The following is a 19,416-nucleotide window of genomic DNA, read 5'->3' as shown; positions in this document are numbered from 1 at the left end:
CTACATATTAAAAAAAGGCACTATAGGTATGGAGAAATATATTTTTTAGAAATTTTTAGAATGGGATCCAATGGTGGCCACATGTAAATCCATATAGTTTATATGGACCCATACAACCATATGGTTGTACCTTCACCATCTAGCTACATCATGTATAGGGTCTCGATTTTTATATAGACCCCTTTGACTTTATTTTTTTTCTAGTAGTCATAGGTGCTATTTGGTAGTTTCTTACTATGCATTGACATACTATAAGTGTATATTTTGTGCTTCACTAATCATTATACCACTAATATCAACTAATTGGTTGTTTACATCATGGACCCTTGAAAACCTCAAATTATTATCATATATTGAAACTAAAAAGTTTGGACCATCAATGTGCCTTTGAGAATTAAGAAATGATAAAACTATGAACTACTATCATGCCTTTGAACTTTGAGCCATCATCAAACTTTTAAAATTTGAACTACAATTGCACCTTCATACTTTCAAACTTTATATCATCTTTGTAATTCTAACCTTTTTTGACTTTATCACGTCTCAATAAAAATTTAGACCTTTGGAATCCATTACATCTTTGCACAACTTCAAACTTTTAAATTTCATCTTCGCTATTTCACAATTTAGATTTCACCATCTCTACACTAGATTTCCCAAACTTCATCAACACCACCAGAACCTATGCAATATTCATCAAGGTTTTTTTTTCTTTTGGCATAAATTGGGTGGATAAAGTCATTCCTTTTAACTTTTTATAGGCATTCAAAAGATTCTTCTGAGTAATTTCCATCATGTAATATTTTTCCTTATCGATTTTGATTTTTTGAGATTTTCCTTCAAGCTTCAATTTTGCACTCTTTTTTGGACAAGGCATGACTTTTGCCCATGATGTCAAAGTTTTAATTTATAATAAAAAAAACAAGGAATGTGATGGAAAATTTACTTTTCCTTAAATAGCATATTTTCCTAGAAAATAATAAAATAATGATGTGTTATAAATGGTTAGTTTAGGCTTCCAAAATGCACAAATTGTACTTAAAAACATTTTTTTGGGAGGACATATTTTATATTATTATTTATTTTGGGATTTATTTTTTAGTTTTTGTCACATTTTAAGGATAATTTATAAGGAATTATTGAACTTGTATATTCTTGTGATCACCTCATGACATAAACTAAATTTGTTCTTTTTGGACACTTACAACAACTTTGCAACACTGTTATTTTTAAGCACATCAATATAAAGTGTCAAAATTAATTTTTTGTTCTATTTGGGGGAATTGTGCACATCATGATGTATTTTTTTTATAATTGAGCTACCTATAAAGTGACATGGGGGATTGTTCATGTTCCTTTTTACTTCTCATCACAACTTTGTTTGATGAGTGTCCCTCCAAGACAACAAACAATTAAACATTCTAGTTTAATATGTTGTTCTTGCACAACATTTTTTAGTTGTTTGCACATCATATTGGACTTCATGTTACTTGTTCATACCTTTGCACAAATTTTTACCATAATTTAGTTGATCTTTCATGTAATTCCCGCCAAAATACCCTAGAGAAAATAATTGAACTAACTAACAAATTGAGATAATTTAAAAAAAAAAATCATCTATCAATGCAACATAGTAAACTATCATAAATCCAAACATAGATTCTCCATAAGATTGCATATCACATCATGATCAAATCAAAGTAACATATAGCATGTAGTGCCCCTCCCTGATTCATCTTGTCTTTTTGTAAATCAAAGGAATATATTGATCTAGCTTAGTCTACTTTATGATGATTTGATGGTATCATGTTATGTACTAGCCCTATCTCATGATTGTATTGAATATTATGATGGGTCTATATTTGATCATTATTCATGATGGGTCATATTGTTTATGGGATTTTGATGACATTATGATTACGTTAACCCTACTCTATGATTATGATGACTGAGTTGATGCTATGATGTTTGTGATTATCTTCTAGTGTCTTTGTGATTAGAGACGATATCATACCACTCATTTCGAGCACGATATGACGTTGCAATTCTCTATCACTTGCCTGCTCATTTATGATGTATATGTGTTGTATATATGTTGTATTGTGTTTAGTGGTGGATGCAAGATAGCAGGTACTAGACATCGACTCCACCTGGTCTCACAGGTCTGAGAGTGTCTTTATCCCAATGGCAAGTTGTTGGAGATGGCATGTGTTTCCCTCTCATACTCTAGGCTTAAGTTGATACCCTTGTCAATTAGTGTCTTGACTTGAGTCGTTGGTCTGTGTCATGTGGTATGTTGTTCAACCTTATGTTAGGTTGCCTTGTGAGTTTGCGATTATTTATTAATTAATAATTAATTGGTTTATATAGTTTATAAATATTAAATTAAATCAATGGATGACATTAATATTTAATATTAATGTACGATTATTATTATTGGAGAATTATTATTCATTAATATTTATTTTGTGGATTTATATTTTATTGGTTATTTAGAATTATGGAAATTAATTAATCAAATTACTACATATAGCCATTGACGTAAATTATTAAATAATGGTTAGTAGGAATACAATATATTTATACATATTTATTTACTGGGAGTTTATAATTAATTAATAATTAAATTGGTGGAATTATATTAATTGAGTATTTATGCTTATCAGCACATCCATCTAATTATTTATTATTTATTTGATTATTTTATATGTATGTGGGAGACATTTATAGGATTGAGTTTAAATTATATTGGCTAAGAGCATTTATATGTATCTATACATTTAATTATTTGTTTATTGTTTATCTATTTATTTATTTTTGGCTCATCTATTTATAGGTTATTTATTATTTATTTATATTGGTTTTGATTTATTATTTGAATTTTTTATTTATTGGATTATTATTTATTTATTTATTGTTTAATTACTAAATGGGTATTTATGTCTCTCCATACATTTGTTTATTTATCTTCTTTATTGATTATTTATGTATTGTTGGATTTTTTATTGTTTATCTAATTATTTATTATTTGCATTGTTGTTTTATTTATTTGTAATTATTGATGTACCTACCCCTTGTTAAGATTGGCTCTCTTGGGAGTTGTGATTGTGAGGATAATATTATTTATATTATTTGTGGTTTAATATTTAATTGGAGCATTTATTTATATTGCCTTTGATTTATTTTATTGGGCTTTAATTTATTATTATTGTTTATTATATTATTATTATTACATTCTCTTGTTACTAATTGATTAATTCATTATTATGTTTATATCTACCCTATTATTTTATTGGTTGAGATTTGAGGGTAAGTAAATAATATTATTTTATATTCTTACCTCGATTTTTGGAAGGGGGTTCCTATAGAACATATTTTATTGGAATATTTTGATTGGCAGATATTCTTCTGTAGTTTTGAATGAGATTCTATTTATTGGCTTTGTGATCGTTTTTGTGGGTGTGCTTTTGGATAGCTTTCTGCGACTTTTGGATTTTAGGATTGCATGGAGGGAGAATTGCTTGGTTGGGTTGAATTTTGGAAAGCTTGTTGGTTTGGATTTTTGCTCTTCTACGATTGCATTACCATCACTCTACTTTCAGGTTGGAGATATTTTTCCATTCTTGCATTTTGATTTTTGAAAAGAGTTGTTTTCTTCGTGACTGCTAAAAGATTGTTTGGGGAGATTTGAGAATGAATGATTATTCTATTATTAGTAATTGGGAGTAATATTTTGGGAAAAAGATTTATATATGATTTTATGAATCTATGTGTTGTATTGCCAGAAAAGGGCATTTGTGTATGTTGATTATAAGTTTCCTGTGAATGTATCGTGGTAACGGTTGCTTTTGTGAGGTTTATTTGTTGTTGCATACCCTATCTTGTGTCCATTTGGTTTGATTAGATCTGGAGTGGCTATGTTTGTAATCTTGTCTGTGTAAGTTATTGCCGGTATAAGTTGGAATTCTTGGATGCGTTGTATTGTTGGCCTTAACAAGGCTTTGTTTTGGTTTCTTATTGGCTTTTAGTGACTTTTGGGTCATATTTATGCCATTGTAAGGCTCGAGCTCGAATCTGGGCAAATTTGAGTATCTTTGTATCCCATTTTTTTGAGTTGGTCCCCTATTACAATAGTGCTACTCTGGGCTTCAATAGTGCCAAAGTAGTGTTAGTGGATTTTTGGGTTGGTTTTTGAGTCCCTCGGTTGATTTCTCTCCTTGGTCTTCATTCCAAAGGCTCATTTTGTTATGTTTGATGGTTTTGGGGCATTGTGATATTCATTTGTGATATGTGTGAATCCATTTGGGCTTCGACAAGTGGTTTTGTGCTTGTTCGTTGAGGTTTTGATATGTTGCTCCAGCAAGTTGAGTGATTCCTTGTTGTTGAGGATGGTTAATTGTAGCTCCAGCGAGAGGTCATGTTGTGCCTCGCTATGGAGGATCATTCTATGTTATTGGATTCATGTATTGCCCCTATTTTTGTGTATTTGACATTCTTAAGGCTTTCTTTATTGTTGCATTTTGGCATTATGAGCTTATGGCTTGATCCTTGTTAAGTGGCTCTTGGTTGTATGTTGATGGCTATATTTGTGATTCAGTTGTATCAGTTTGTAATGACATTTGGATGCTTCCCATGTTGAGTTTCATGTTGTTGTAAGATGTATCTTGTTATGTTTTTACCCTATGGTCTTGGTCCGTGTTTGGGAGAGTGGGCTCTTGCATGTGTTGGACCTAGGTTATGAGCAGTAGATCTCTAGGAAGGGGGTCTAGACCTATGGAGCCACATGAAGAGTTTATGGTTTAATTTGCAAGTGATAACATTATTAATAATTAATTAGTGGTTTGGGTATTTAGGAATTCACATAATCAAGATTAGGAATATGGTGTTGTATGCCCCAATTAGACAGATCTAGGGAGGTGGTTTTGGGATCCTAGATTGGGAAGGCTATTGGAGCAATATACCTTATCTCCTTTGAGCGACGCAAGGTGGAGACAGATGCCACATGAGGTTAGCATGTGATGACACTCTACCCCACATGTGTCCATTATCCATAAGCCTTGATTTGTTGAATTATGCCTCTAGAGGTTGATTGCTTTTATTTAGCCATGTGATGTATTTTGATGTTGTATTCCTGTGTTGGAGTATATGGTGTCATGTTGTATCCTTTGGTTTTTAGATGTCAACTTAGGTCTTGAGTGTGAGTTGGAACCTTATGTCTTCTCCTAGCACATGGGGTGGTTCCTATTTGGTTCCACATGGTCGGGTGGTTTGATGCCTTCTACCATTGGGATATTCTTCTTGGATGTTAGCGTGCATGGATTAGATTCTTGGACTCTTCATGTAATTATTCTGTGGAGCTTATTTCTATGTACATGGAAAATAAGACATTGTATCATGATGATTTATATTTGTAAAGAAGATAATGTATCCTTATGTTATGTATCTTCAAATGATTGTTGATGTAATTAAAAAAGAGACATGATTTAGTAGTAGGAGAAGTTCTTATGGAATATTCATTGATGTAATGGATACTCGTTTATGTAATGTTAGAGTATAGTTTTATGTGAAAGAAAGAGATAGTATTTGTATGTTTGTATTGTGTGAAATTGTAAGATGGAATTGTATGTATGACCTTAAGGAAAATTAAGATGAAAGATTAATAGTTGTTGTTATAGAATTTGTTTAAGTAATGGAAATCATTTAGGTGTGATGGATTATGTTGCTTAGGAGATTGAGCTTCTTGTCTTAGAGATTTGTAGTAAAAACTTAAAGGATATTCTAGTCTTTTTTGTTGAAAATTGTAGCTAGCTCGGATACCTGACTATTGAATTTTAATGTTGTCAATGACAATTAAAATTCCTATATATTATATCTCATGCAACCCGAACCACTTAGGGCTGGGCCCAAACACATGTAACATGAAGGCAAATGATGTAACTTAGGGATGGATTAAATACATGTAACTTGTAATTATATCTTACTATGGATAGGACAAGACCTATGTATAATGTAACTTGTGGATAGAACAAGACCTATATATAAATGTAACTTGTAAATGATTATTTGTCTGACCCTATATTGGGCACCAACCTTAGATTATTATGAAATCATTTAGCAAGGCCGACCTAAGGCTTCTAGGTTAGTTGGTCACATATATATACAAAGTCATTTACAAACATCACATATACATTTTTGGAAAATACATTCCTAGATCTATCATAAGCGAATTACTTCAACGATCAACATATTATGATCAGAGATCAACAAACATCATGTAAAGGAAGTGATCATCATTGAGTGCACAACGGACACAATCAGGGGACAACAAACACTATTAGAGGAGAATGAACACTATTAGAAGACATCAAATATTATTAAAAGGTCAATGAACCTTATCTAAAGCACTACTATCACCCTGGGAGGTCAGTGAATTCCATTTAAAGGGCAGCAAACTTCATCTTTGGGACAACAACATCCGAATTGCAGATAAGTTCACTCCCTAGGTTGAAGCTATTATTGTCCATTATGTGCTGACAGCTTCACGTATTGAAGCACATTGTAAAATTACTTCTGATTATTGCCTAATAAACATCTGAGACTTGTTGCTGGGTTTTTCACCTCCAAGAGGGAGGTTTCCCAAGGTACTGCTGTGTTATGTGTGTTTTCTTTGTTATTTTCTGCTTACTACTATCTATCTAGTCTTAAAATTAACATGGTATCAAAGCAGGTTCCTTCTATAAAGCCTAACAACTTGAATGTGGATCTTGTATTACTTCTTTTGCAGGACTAGGGATAACATGAATCAATAACAAATCTAGACAATATACCTGCTGGCAAATTGAGGGCATCGAAGAGATGATAGCAAGAATAAGATTTTACGTGTTCTCATTCCTCTATTCTCAATTGTAGGGTCCACTTGGTTTGGAGATTTGCATCTGATTGCCTTATTGTTATTGGTGTCTTATCTAGTGCACAAAGTTCTCTTGCTTGTTAACTACTTCATCTGAGGGTGCTTTCATATGTCGGTTTGTGCACTTGTTTTTAGATCTTAGTATTCCTTTAAGGGTGGCATAACTATCTTCCTAGGGTTTGTAACAATCACCCTAGTTTGAGCCTTGTTCTTGGGTTAAGAATTTGTTCTAATCCAGTTTGAATTATTGAAGTTAGTTATGCCCTACTCTCTACTTTGAGTATGTTTATCTCTCAACCTATTTGATGTGATTTGTAATGATCCGAATTGATGCTTTGACCTAAATACATCCTTGGCACTTAAGACTTCATCATGTGTATTCAAATATAAATCTAGGAGTATTATGATGGATATAACAAGAAGCAAAAATAGGAAGATGAATAAATTTATAGGAGATTCAGAAACATGGAACCTTAGTCATTGGTGTGGTAGGCATTTAAAGGTAAGATGTCTTAGTCATCCTATTTAGTATCTATGCCCAATGATGACCTTACTATCTTCATATTATGATCCGATCCTTTATGATACTTGCTGCATAGTTCTGATGCACCATATTCTATCTAAGTCTTGAAATGCTTAATAGTCTTGCTGCTCTGGAATTATACACTCTTATGGTGTGTCTCTTGATTTGCATCAAATCTTTTATGGGTTGCATCCTCTTTTCTATGAGTGTTTTATGTTTGGATAAGGCTGTCATGTATGGTTGTGACTGTGCAACTCTTGGTTCTCTTCAACTCTTCGTAAAGCTCTCATGATCCTTGTTATCCTTCTATTATAACCTTGCTCTGCTCTTCTTGTGTAGAGGATTGCCTTTAGCTCTAATGCATTTTTTGTCATGGCTTTCACCATCCTCACATAAATATTCATTGTGATATTATCTCTTGAATTTGGGCATACTACCTATTACATTATTTGAAGTAAGTATTCTGTTGATGATGAAACCTAAGATGAATAAGGTATCTAACTTATTGAAGTTGGGTTTTTTATCATACGGTTGTGCTCAACTACAATGTGTATCCTTTTGAGTGGTTGATATTCATATCTGATTTTACGCATTGGCTGGAAAGACAATTTTGCTTATATACCTTGCTTATGGATTTTGTAATTTTTTTTTGAAGTCATACACTTGCTTTAGTTTTCTGATATAGCTAACTCTCTGTTATTCAACTATGGAAAACAATTTTATAATGTTGTGTAGCTTTACACTATGGTTGAAGTTGATCATAGACTGACAATATCCTTTTGAGCAATCTTGGCATATGTTGTCAATGGTGGAAGTCTAGTCAATAAAGAGATAAGTTACTTTACATGTTAATTCATTCTATTGGGATATTTAATCATGTTGATGCTTCTCTTCAAGAGATTCCTTAATTACCATTCCTTCAAGCTTAAGAGGGAGATTGGTTTCTTCACTTGAAGGTATGCCTTGATCATAATGATTGTGCTATGGGTCCATTTCGTAAAAGTGAAGTAAGGAAAAGATTGGCATTTCTCATCTTTGATTTATGGCTGCCTTCCTTGATTGATTCTTATATTATGCAATCTTCATAAGACTTGATTACCAAAATTTTATATTAAGAATCAAGAGGGAGTTCCATATGGAAGTTTTTGAAAATATGAAGCTAGATGTGTAGCTCATGGTTAGAAGGAAACATTTGCTCTTGCTGCTAGATAAACTAATATTAGAACCATTATAGCTAATGCTGCGGGCTGGAAGTTAGATATAAAGATTGTTTTCTTAATGTTGTCTATATTGAATAACTAGAAGGTTATGAGAATCAAGATAGAGAATCTCATGTGTGCAGATTAAAGAAAAGCTCTTTATGGCCTCAAGAAAACTTCTTGAGCTTGGTATGAGAAGATTGACAAATATTTGATTAGTCTAGGATCTTGCAAGAATGATGCTGATTCTAATCTTCACTTTAAAAGTATTCAATAGTGAACTGCTAATTCTGTTTCTTATATATATATGAATTATTTATTTCTAACTGTTGAAGATAGTCTCATCATTAAATGTAAGAAAGTATTAGCCATTGAATTTGGAATGAAGGATCTAGGCCTATTGCATTACTGTCTAGGACTAGAAGTATGACAAAGATCTTATCCCTAGTCAAGAAAATATGCCATTGATATGATGGATTGTAAATCTATGTCTACTCCTATGGAAACTAACTTAAAGAAGTTGAGTATTTCTGCAGCGAATTCTGATTTTGCAGATCCTTCAGAGTACAGGTAGTTGATTGGATCCTTGGTGTATCTAGTTAACATTAGACCAGATATTTGCTATGCAGTGAGTGCACTTATCCAATTCATGAACCAGCCAAAGCATGTTCACTTGGTGGCAGCCAAGCACATCCTGGCATACTTGTGTGGAAGAGTTGGCTATGGGCTGAAGCATCCAATCAACACAGTGATCAATTTGGAAGGCTACTCTGATTTTGATTGGGCTGAAAGTGTTATTGATAGGAAAAACACTTCAGGAATTTGTTCTAGATTGGGTTCTGCTATGATCTCTTGAGCTAGTAGGAAACAATCCTCAGTTGCATTAAGTACTGCAGAAGCTGAATACATTGCTTCAAGTGTGGCAATGAGAGAAGCAGTTTGGCTTCACAAACTTCTTGCTGGGTTGTTTGGACAACCTTGGGAATCCACTGTTATTTATTGTGATAACCAGAGTTGTATTAAAATGTCTAATAATCCCGTGTTTCATGACAGGACAAAACACGTGGAAACTCATTATCACTATGTTCATGATATGGCACAAACAGGTACCATCCAACTGAAATATATTAGCACTGATGAACAGGTTTTAGATGTTCTCACCAAGCCTCTAGCTCAAGTGAAGTTTGAGTACTTCAGAGAGAAGCTTGGAATAGTGGAGAACACAACATTGATTGAGAGGGAGTCTCAATCTTAGTGATGCAATTTAGTTTGCATCTTCCACCCTCTGCAGGAAATACAAGGTGGAGTCACCCTCTGCAGGCAATGCAAGGTGACATTGTATCCTTCTCTGGGAGAAGGATGAGGTGTAAGACCTCTTTCACCCTCTGCGGGCAATGCAAGGTGACACTGTATCCTTCTTTGGGAGAAGGCTGAGGTGTAAGACCTCTTCCACCCTCTGCGGGAAATGCAAGGTGGATCCATCCTCTGCGAGCAATGCAAGATGGACATCATGAAATGAGTTCATGATATTTATGTGTTTTATTGCAGGTATACTCTATGGAGCTTATACATTCATCCTTGCAGGCAATGCAAGATGAAGGTCATCAATGGATCATGACAAGTGGCAATTATCCTCCCTAACTAAGAGGGAGTGTTGAAAATTGTAGCTAGCTCAGATACCTGACTATTGAATTTTAATGTTGTCAATGACAATTAAAATTCCTATATATTATCTCTCATGCAATCCGAACCACTAAGGGCTGGACTCAAACACATGTAATGTGAAGGTAAATGATGTAACTTAGGGCTGGATCAAATACATGTAACTTGTAATTATATCTTGCTATGGATAGGACAAGACCTATGTATAATGTAACTTGTGGATAGGACAAGACCTATATATAAATGTAACTTGTAAATGGTTATTGGTCTAACCCTATATTGGGCGCCAACCTTAGATTATTATGAAATCATTTAGCAAGGCCGACCTAAGGCTTCTAGGTTAGTTGGTCACATATATATACAAAGTCATTTACAAACATCACATATACATTTTTGAAAATACATTCCTATTTGTCATAAGCGAATTACTTCAGCGATCAACATATTATGATCAGAGATCAGCAAACATCATCTAAAGGAAGCGATCATCATTGAGTGCACAACGAACACAATCAGGGGACAACAAACACTATTAGAGGACAATGAACACTATTAGAGGACAACAAATATTATTGGAAGCTCAACGAATCTTATCTGAAGCACTGCTATCACCCTGGGAGGTCAGCGAATTCCATTTAAAGGGTAGCGAACTTCATCTTTGGGACAATAACATTCGAATTGCAGATAAGTTCACTCCCTAAGTTGAAGCTATTATTATCCATTATGTGCTAACAACTTCAAGTACTGAAGCATATTGTAAAATCACTTTTGTTTATTGCCTAATAAACATATGAGACTTGTTGATGGGTTTTTCACCTCCAAGAGGGAGGTTTTCCCAGGGTACTATTGTGTTACGTGTGTTTTCTTTGTTATTTTATGCTTACTGTTATTTGTCTGGTCTTAAAATTAACATTTTTAAAGAGAATGGTTATATTATTTATGTTTCTTTTATGATGAATGGAAGAATGATATTAGGAGTATTTGATTTGGTAGTTTCTACAAGAATCTAAAGAGTATGTTACGTGACTAAGTTATGTGTATGTGTTAAGGATTTATCATAGTTGTATGGAAAGTGAATGAATAGATGGATAATATAATATGATATTCTAAGATGAATATGTGACGTGCTAAGATTTTGTCAAGTAGTGACATTGAGATACCCTAGGGAATGGATTTGCATTGTATGAGTTTATATAGAGTTATGTTAATGATTAAATGGTTATTCCGCTTGCGTAATATGATTCTATGGTTATGTTCTTGTTGATTTATGTATTCATGTATATAGTTGACGATGCATTGGTGAATAATGGTAGTAATGTTGCATTAATAAATACTAGTAATAGTGTAGTTGTTGTGGTTATCTTAAAGATTTTTTTTTTAATCTCTTTTGTTAGTAGATTTTGGTTTATTCCTCTAGGGTATTTTGGTGGGCATTACATAATGCAAACATAATTAACATCCTATCCATAAACATATATCCATTCATTCTTTCCCTAGGGTATCTTAACGTCACTACTTACTATCAACATTTCAATATCATATCTACATCATACAATCATTAACAATATTACAATTAAGTCCTATTCATTATTTCCTTATCATGAGATTATAAATTTCCAAAGAATAACTCCATAACCCATCAAATATCCAAGTTCATTTAAGCACCAAATTAAATATTTATATTCCCCTTAATATTACATCATGAATCTATCTACATTTTTCTCCTACAAATGGAGTTATATTATTTCCTAAAGATTATCCTCTACACAATACATCAAATTACTAACCATACACATGTGCAAGATTATAACAACAAGTACTAATCTACTTTTTAGTTAGGAACACAAGCAACAAGACCAATTAAGAACCTTGTTCTATAACAAGAATGCACTAAGTCTAAACACCTAATTCTCTAATCATCATAAGATCTCATTCCTATACATAATGAATATTTCCACTACATAATTCCTATGATAATACATCATCTTATTTATTTTCAAGATCATAGTCTTTACATCAATATCATACCCTATACATAAGTGTTCATGATACAAGTACATAGTCTTCTTTACATTTACAATGCCATCATGAATACACATTACAATCTTTATACATAGAAATCAAATGCATGCTCATTCACATATAAGAGAGTCATAGAATCCATAGCCACACACACTAGCATCAATGAAGAACATCCCAATGGAAGAAGGCATCAAACTACCCAACCATGTGGAACCAAATAGGAACTACCCCCCATGCTAAGAGGTGACATGGGGTTCCAACTCACACTCAAGACCTAGGCTGACACCTAACAACCAAGGGACTCAACATGACAACCATAAGATAACATCAAGAAACAAAGATCAAATCACATCACATGGCTAAACCAAACAATAAACTCCTAGAGGCATAAACAACAAATCAAGGTATAAGGATAATGGACACATGTAGGGAATATTTTCATCACATGATAGCCTCATGTGGAATCTGCCTCAATCTTTAAGCCAAACAAGGGAGGTCGGTCTACTTCATCAACGGTCTTCCCAATTCTAGATCCCCAAACCTCCTCCCTGGGATTCAATGGAGCATAAAATCAATTTCATTATCTTGATTAAGTGAATCCTATTTACCCAACCCACTAATTAACTATTATGATTATCACTTGCAATTAAACATAAACTCTTCATGTGGTTCCTCGGCTGGTCTAGACCCCCTTCTAGGAGTCTATTGCTCATGATCCCGGTCCACACATGCAAGAGCCCACTCTCCCATCCATGGACCGATACCTTAGGGTGAACATAACAATATAATCACAATGACATAAGGTGAACATTGAACCAAAGCATAAATGATAGTCATAATCGTCCACAAATAACTATACATCAAGAAACAATCCATCAAGTTCATAATGCCAAAATTGCTACATTATAATAAAAAGCCTCGAGAAGGACAAATACACATAAACAAGTACAAAAAATAATGCCATTAACACCACATAAACCTCTATAGCGAGGAAAAAAATATCCTCTCGCTGGAGCAACAATAGTCCATCCCCAAACAACAAGGATTCACTCAACTTGTCAGAGCAACAATACAAAACCTCAACGAACAAGTACAAACCTTATTTATAGAGCTCAAAAGAATTCAAATACATCAGATTTGAATAGCAAAATGCCCCAAGAATCTCAAACACATCAAAACAGAGCCTTTGGAATCACGAAAGATCATAAAAACCAATGTAGAAGGGTCAAAACCTCAAAAAACACCATAGAATGCAGTTTGGTGCATATGCCAAGTACTATGGCACATTTGACCAATAAAGTGGCACCTTTGACACTAAATTTGATGCATTTGACAAATTTTGTGGTGGATTTGATAGTTCTTTTGGCGCTTTTGAGACAAAGAGCTAGAAAACTCAAAACGAAAGAGGAACGCTTCCGAACAACCCAAAATACCACTAAGGCATAAAAATTGGAATCTACAACCTCCCAGAAAAATATGAAAACATTCATAACACAATTATCATGGATAAATTCAATCCATTAATTGATTCAAAGACTCAAAATCCACTCAAATAGACACAAAAGCTTCCTGATATCATACAGAGAGCAATTACTGAAATTCAACAAATGAAATCTCATTCTAAGAATGAAATCACTCGTAAAACCAATAAGGAGTTGTGGAAAGACAACATACATTATCAATTGACCCCAAAACAAAGCATCCAATCAATCATGACAAATACATAGTTTGCACAAAGCCTTTCACGACAAATTTCCAAAATGAAACCATGTGGATAAAACAAAGGTATCATATGAAAATAATCCCAATCTTTAAATAAATAGGGACCAATCATAAATCACACATCCAAACTCAAATAAGAATTCATAGATTGACATTGAAATCATATTTAGAAATACTCAAAAATCTCCCAAAGCCATTTCTGACAAACTACCGACAATGCAAGAACACAGTGAAATCACTTTCCCAAATTATATAAAATGTAAATATCTATTTCAATACCCCTTTCCTATTCACAATATAATTTTTCCCAACATCAAACAAACAATCTTTCACAACCACAATTCAGACATAGAGAAATGATTTTCCGGAAACCAAAATTGCAAAAGTAGAATCCTCCAACCTGGAAACAATAGAAGTTATGGCCAATGAAAAACCGATGAAGAGAAAAACAAAAAACCTCAAGCTTAAATCCAATTCCAAGCCTCCAATCCGACAAAATCTCCAGTATTCACCAAAAATCATAGAGAAGCCAACCCCCGACAACGCATAGAGAATGCAATAAATAAAAATTAAACCCAAACTATAGAAAGATATCGACAAACCCGAAAATTCGATATAACAATATATTATACCTACCAAGCATGATTTCAAGGTAAATATTATTTAGTAATATTATTTACTTACCCATTCAAAATCAACTATTCAAGAACGAGGGTAGGTAAACTTTATATTATATCTGAGTATCAATAGTAACAAGATAATAGTTGTATAAACACAATTAAGCAAATAAAAAAATCAACCCCAATAATAGTCAAATAAATGAATTAAATGGGTGAAAGCCATACAAATGGAAATTCATAATAAAAGATAAAATCAAATTGTTAATAAAACATAAACAATAAATAAATAATAAATTAGCCATTAAATAATAAATAAATAAATAATAAAACAATAGACAATAAATAAATAATACAAATCAATCAAACAATAAATCAAATAAATTAATAAATTAATCTCAACAATAGATTAATTATCAAATAATCAATTTAAACAATAAATCAATAAATCAAATAAACCAAGCTCAATAACATTAATCAAGCCTCAATAATAAATAATCCAAATAATTAAATACCCATGCTATATGATAAATTAATTTAAACATTAATAAATTACATTAATCTAATTGTTTTTTTGGTCAAACATCAATCTAATTGTTAATTAAATAATAAACATACACTCACATCACCTCAAGTAACCCAACAAAAGGGGCAACATCAACACAAGACTCTAACCACCACTTAAGCCACGACACAAATGACAAGGTGAACAACTAAGCCTAGAGTATGAGAGGGAAACACATGCCATCTTCGACAACTTGCCATTGGGATAGGACACACTCAAACCTATGAGACTAGGTGGAGTTGATGTCCGGTACCTGCAATCCTGCAACCACCACTAAAATACAATACAATACACACACACACACACACACATATACATGTACATGTATATGTACACACACACACACACATATGTATATATATATGTATATATATATATACATATAAATATACATATATACATATAAATATACATATATATATATATACATATATACATACATATACATATATATATATATACATATATATATATATATATATATACATATATATATATATATGTATATATATATATATATATGTATATATATACATATATATATATATATGTATATATATATATATATATGTATATATATATATATATAGACACACACACACACACAATGATAAATAGGCAAGTGAAAAGAGAATCGCAACACCATATTATGCTCACAATGAGTGATAAGACATCGTCCCTTTCACGAAGACAATCACACAATAACAACATCAATGCATCATATCAAATCATAATCACGAAATAGGGGTTAGAACTATCATAACATTATGAATTATATAATCCACATAGGAACATCAAGTGCATATAATCCATCCATCAAATAATCTAGAATGTATCATCGATCATATAAATCATCCAACATTACAAGTCATATCAAATATCCATCATCATCAATAAGCATCTAGAGAATAAATAAGATCATAAGTGTCGATCAAATGTCCTCAAAATATCAATCAAGAGTCTAAATAGGTCTATCCAAGTATAAATCAAAATGTGAGTTTAGGAGGGATACTACAACCCCCCCCCCCCCTTTGCCTAGGTTTACTCCTGGAAGCCTGAGAACAAATATGGGTAAAGCTCTCTCATCCGACCAACATCCTCCCATGTTGTTGAAGTATCATCACTTAGGTACTCTTGAACCCTTACCTGCTCTATGTCCCGACCCTTGAGGGTCAGCTGTCGATGTTGAAGAATGTGCACGGGTTCCAAAGAAAGGTGCTCGTCCTTGATTTGCAATGAATGTCAATCCAAAACATGTGATATATCAGGATGATAAGGCCTCAATATAGACACATGAAATACATCATGGATACGAGACAAGCTAGGCGACAATGCAAGGTGATATGCTACAGGACCAATCCACTCCAAAATCTCAAAAGGTCCTACAAATCGAGGCACCAACTTAGAGCCTTTTCCATAATGGATATGACTCTTTTGTGGATGCACTCTCAAAAACACCTTATCTCCGACCAAAAACTCTCTGTCCACACGATGAGCATCTGCATATTTCTTTTGTTTGTCCTATGCCGTTGTCAAATGCTCTCTAATACGCCTCACCTACTGCTCCATGTCCTGCAACATCTTTGAACCAAGGAGTACTCTATCCTCCAAATGATCCCAACTCAAGGGTGTCTGACACAGTCTACCATATAATGCTTGGAAAGGGGACATGAAATTCAAACTATGATAGCCGTTGTTATAGGCAAACTCCACCAAATGAATGTAATCCTCCAATCTAGATTGCTGATCCATGACGTATATCCGCAACATATCCTCCAACACTTGATTAACCCTCTCTATTTGACCGTTTGTCTTGGGATGATATGTCGAACTAAAGTTTAGCTGTGCTCCTAAGTCATGCTGAAGGGAAGTCCATAATGCTGAAGTGAACAATGGATCATGATCTGATATAATTTGTCGAGGAATACCATGCAACCTCACTATGTGCTCCATGAAAATATGACAGTGTCGTTGCTGAGTATGAAGATTTGATCGGCAAGAAATGTGCCACCTTGGTCAACCTATCAACAATGACCATGATAGCATCGTGACGATGTGAAGACATAGGCAAACCAATGATAAAATCCATAGATATAATGTTCCATTTCCACTCTGGAACCAGGTTTGACTGCAACAAACCTATCGGATGTTGGTGCTCTGCCTTCACCTGTTGACACTCTAAGCAACATGATACATAATCCGCTATATATCTCCTCATGCTTTCCCAATGATACAACTGTCGCAAATCTGTGTGCATCTTCTTAACACCTTGATGTGTTGAGTAAGGTGCATGATGGGCCTCTGATAAAATCAATACTCATAGACCATCTGAAGGTGGAACATATATACATCCCAAATGTCGAAGAAGATCATTGGACTCCAAAGAGTAACCTACATATCTGTCATCCAAATCTCTCCCTGATGCAATCTCTGCTTTGACCTTCTGATACCAACCATCTGGTGGAAGAGCACTAAGTATCTTGCTCCTCAAATCTACATTGAGAATCATCATTGAAACCTCATACCTCCTATGACTCAAGGAATCCTCTACCCAATTCTCCTTACCCTTAATGCATATCACCTCAAAATCATACTCACATAAGAACTCCATCCAACACCGTTGCCTAGCATTCAAGTTCGGCTGCGTGAAAATATACTGCAAACTACAGTGAACATTGTGTAGCTCAAATCGATGCCCAAGAAGAAAATGTCTCCAACGAACCAAAGCATGCATGACTGTGCTAGCTCTAAATCGTGAGTAGGATAATTTAACTCATGATCTTTGAGCTTACGTGAGGCGTATGCTATCACTCTACCATCCTACATCAAAACTGCTCCAAGACCCTCCAATGACGCATCTGTGCACGCCACAACATCATGCAAGAATCTACCACTGCTAGAATAGGTGCACTAGTCAAATGCTCCTTAAGGATCCGAAAAACCATCTCACACTGATCTGACCATACAAACTTCTTCCCTTTCCTATGAAGAGAAGTGATAGGCTGAGAAATACTCAAGAAATCCTGAACAAATATGTGATAATAGCCTACAAGTCCCATGAAGCTATGAACCTCGCCCATATTAGTGGGTACTAGACAATCTACTATAGCCTGAATCTTAGAGGGTTCTACTGTGATACCCTCTCCTGATATGGCATGGCCAATATATCTCACCTCTGTCTGAAAGAACTTGCACTTTGTCATATTGGTGTACAACTGATTATCCCAAAGACACTGCAAAACTTGCTTCATGTGCTCCTCATTCTCCTCCATTGATCTCGAGAAAACCAATATGTCATCCAAGAATACAAACACAAACCTATCGAGGTACGTCCTGAAAAATCCATTCATCAAGCTCACGAAAACTGATGGAGCATTAGTGAGACCAAAAGGTACCATTGTAAACTCATAATGTCCATATCTAGTGCATAATGTTGCACGATAAATATCTGCCTTGTGAATTCTCAGTTGGTGATATCCGGACTTAAGATCTATCTTGGAGAAGGTCTTTGCATCCTTAATCTGATCAAACAAGTCATCAATCCTTGACAAAAGATATCGGTTCTTGATCGTCACCTTATTAAGTTGTCCATAATCAATACACAACCTAAGAGATCCATCTTTCTCCTTCACAAATAGTACCGACATACCAATGGAAAGACACTGGTACGAATGAATCCCTTAGCCAATAACTCCTCCAACTGCAATATCAACTCGCTCAACTCTTGAGTAGTCATCCAATAAGGAGCCTTAGATATAGGCTCTGCTCCTGGAACCAAATCTATCCGAAAATCAATGTCGTGCTTCGGCGACATACCTGGATCTCACTAGGGAAAACATTTGAAAACTCCTGGAGAATGGGATGACAATGAAAGAGATCATCATGATTCCCTCCTTCATCTAAATCATCCACTCTCACTGCAAACAACTGACAAACCTGTTGCGTACGCCACTTCAACTGCATAGCAAAGATCATGTGAAGATAAATAGGTCTCTGAACACCCACTATCTCCACACTCTTTCCACTATCATCTAAACACTGCACCCTGTTGCCATGGCAGTCAATACTATCCTAATGAGACTCAAGCCAATCCATGCCTAGCATAACACCGTAAGAACCCAAAGAGAGAACACAAAGATCCACTGAGGTGGTACAAATTCCCAAATCTAACTCACAACCATGTACAATGGAATATA

At 34.2% G+C, this 19,416-nt stretch overlaps 1 protein-coding gene across 1 annotated transcript; it reads right to left on the bottom strand.

Moving 5' to 3' along the window:
- Nucleotides 1-18,045: 18,045 nt before the first annotated feature.
- LOC131041765 (uncharacterized mitochondrial protein AtMg00860-like) lies at nucleotides 18,046-18,492 on the bottom strand. The gene has a single exon (XM_057974967.2). The coding sequence runs from the start codon at nucleotides 18,490-18,492 to the stop codon at nucleotides 18,046-18,048; it is 447 nt and encodes a 148-aa protein (XP_057830950.2).
- Nucleotides 18,493-19,416: the final 924 nt, after the last annotated feature.

The sequence above is a fragment of the Cryptomeria japonica genome, chromosome 10 (assembly GCF_030272615.1).
Source record: "Cryptomeria japonica chromosome 10, Sugi_1.0, whole genome shotgun sequence".
Classification (NCBI taxonomy): Eukaryota; Viridiplantae; Streptophyta; class Pinopsida; order Cupressales; family Cupressaceae; genus Cryptomeria; species Cryptomeria japonica.
Note: the sequence above shows the minus strand (reverse complement) of the source record. Positions and strands in the feature narration are given on the sequence as shown.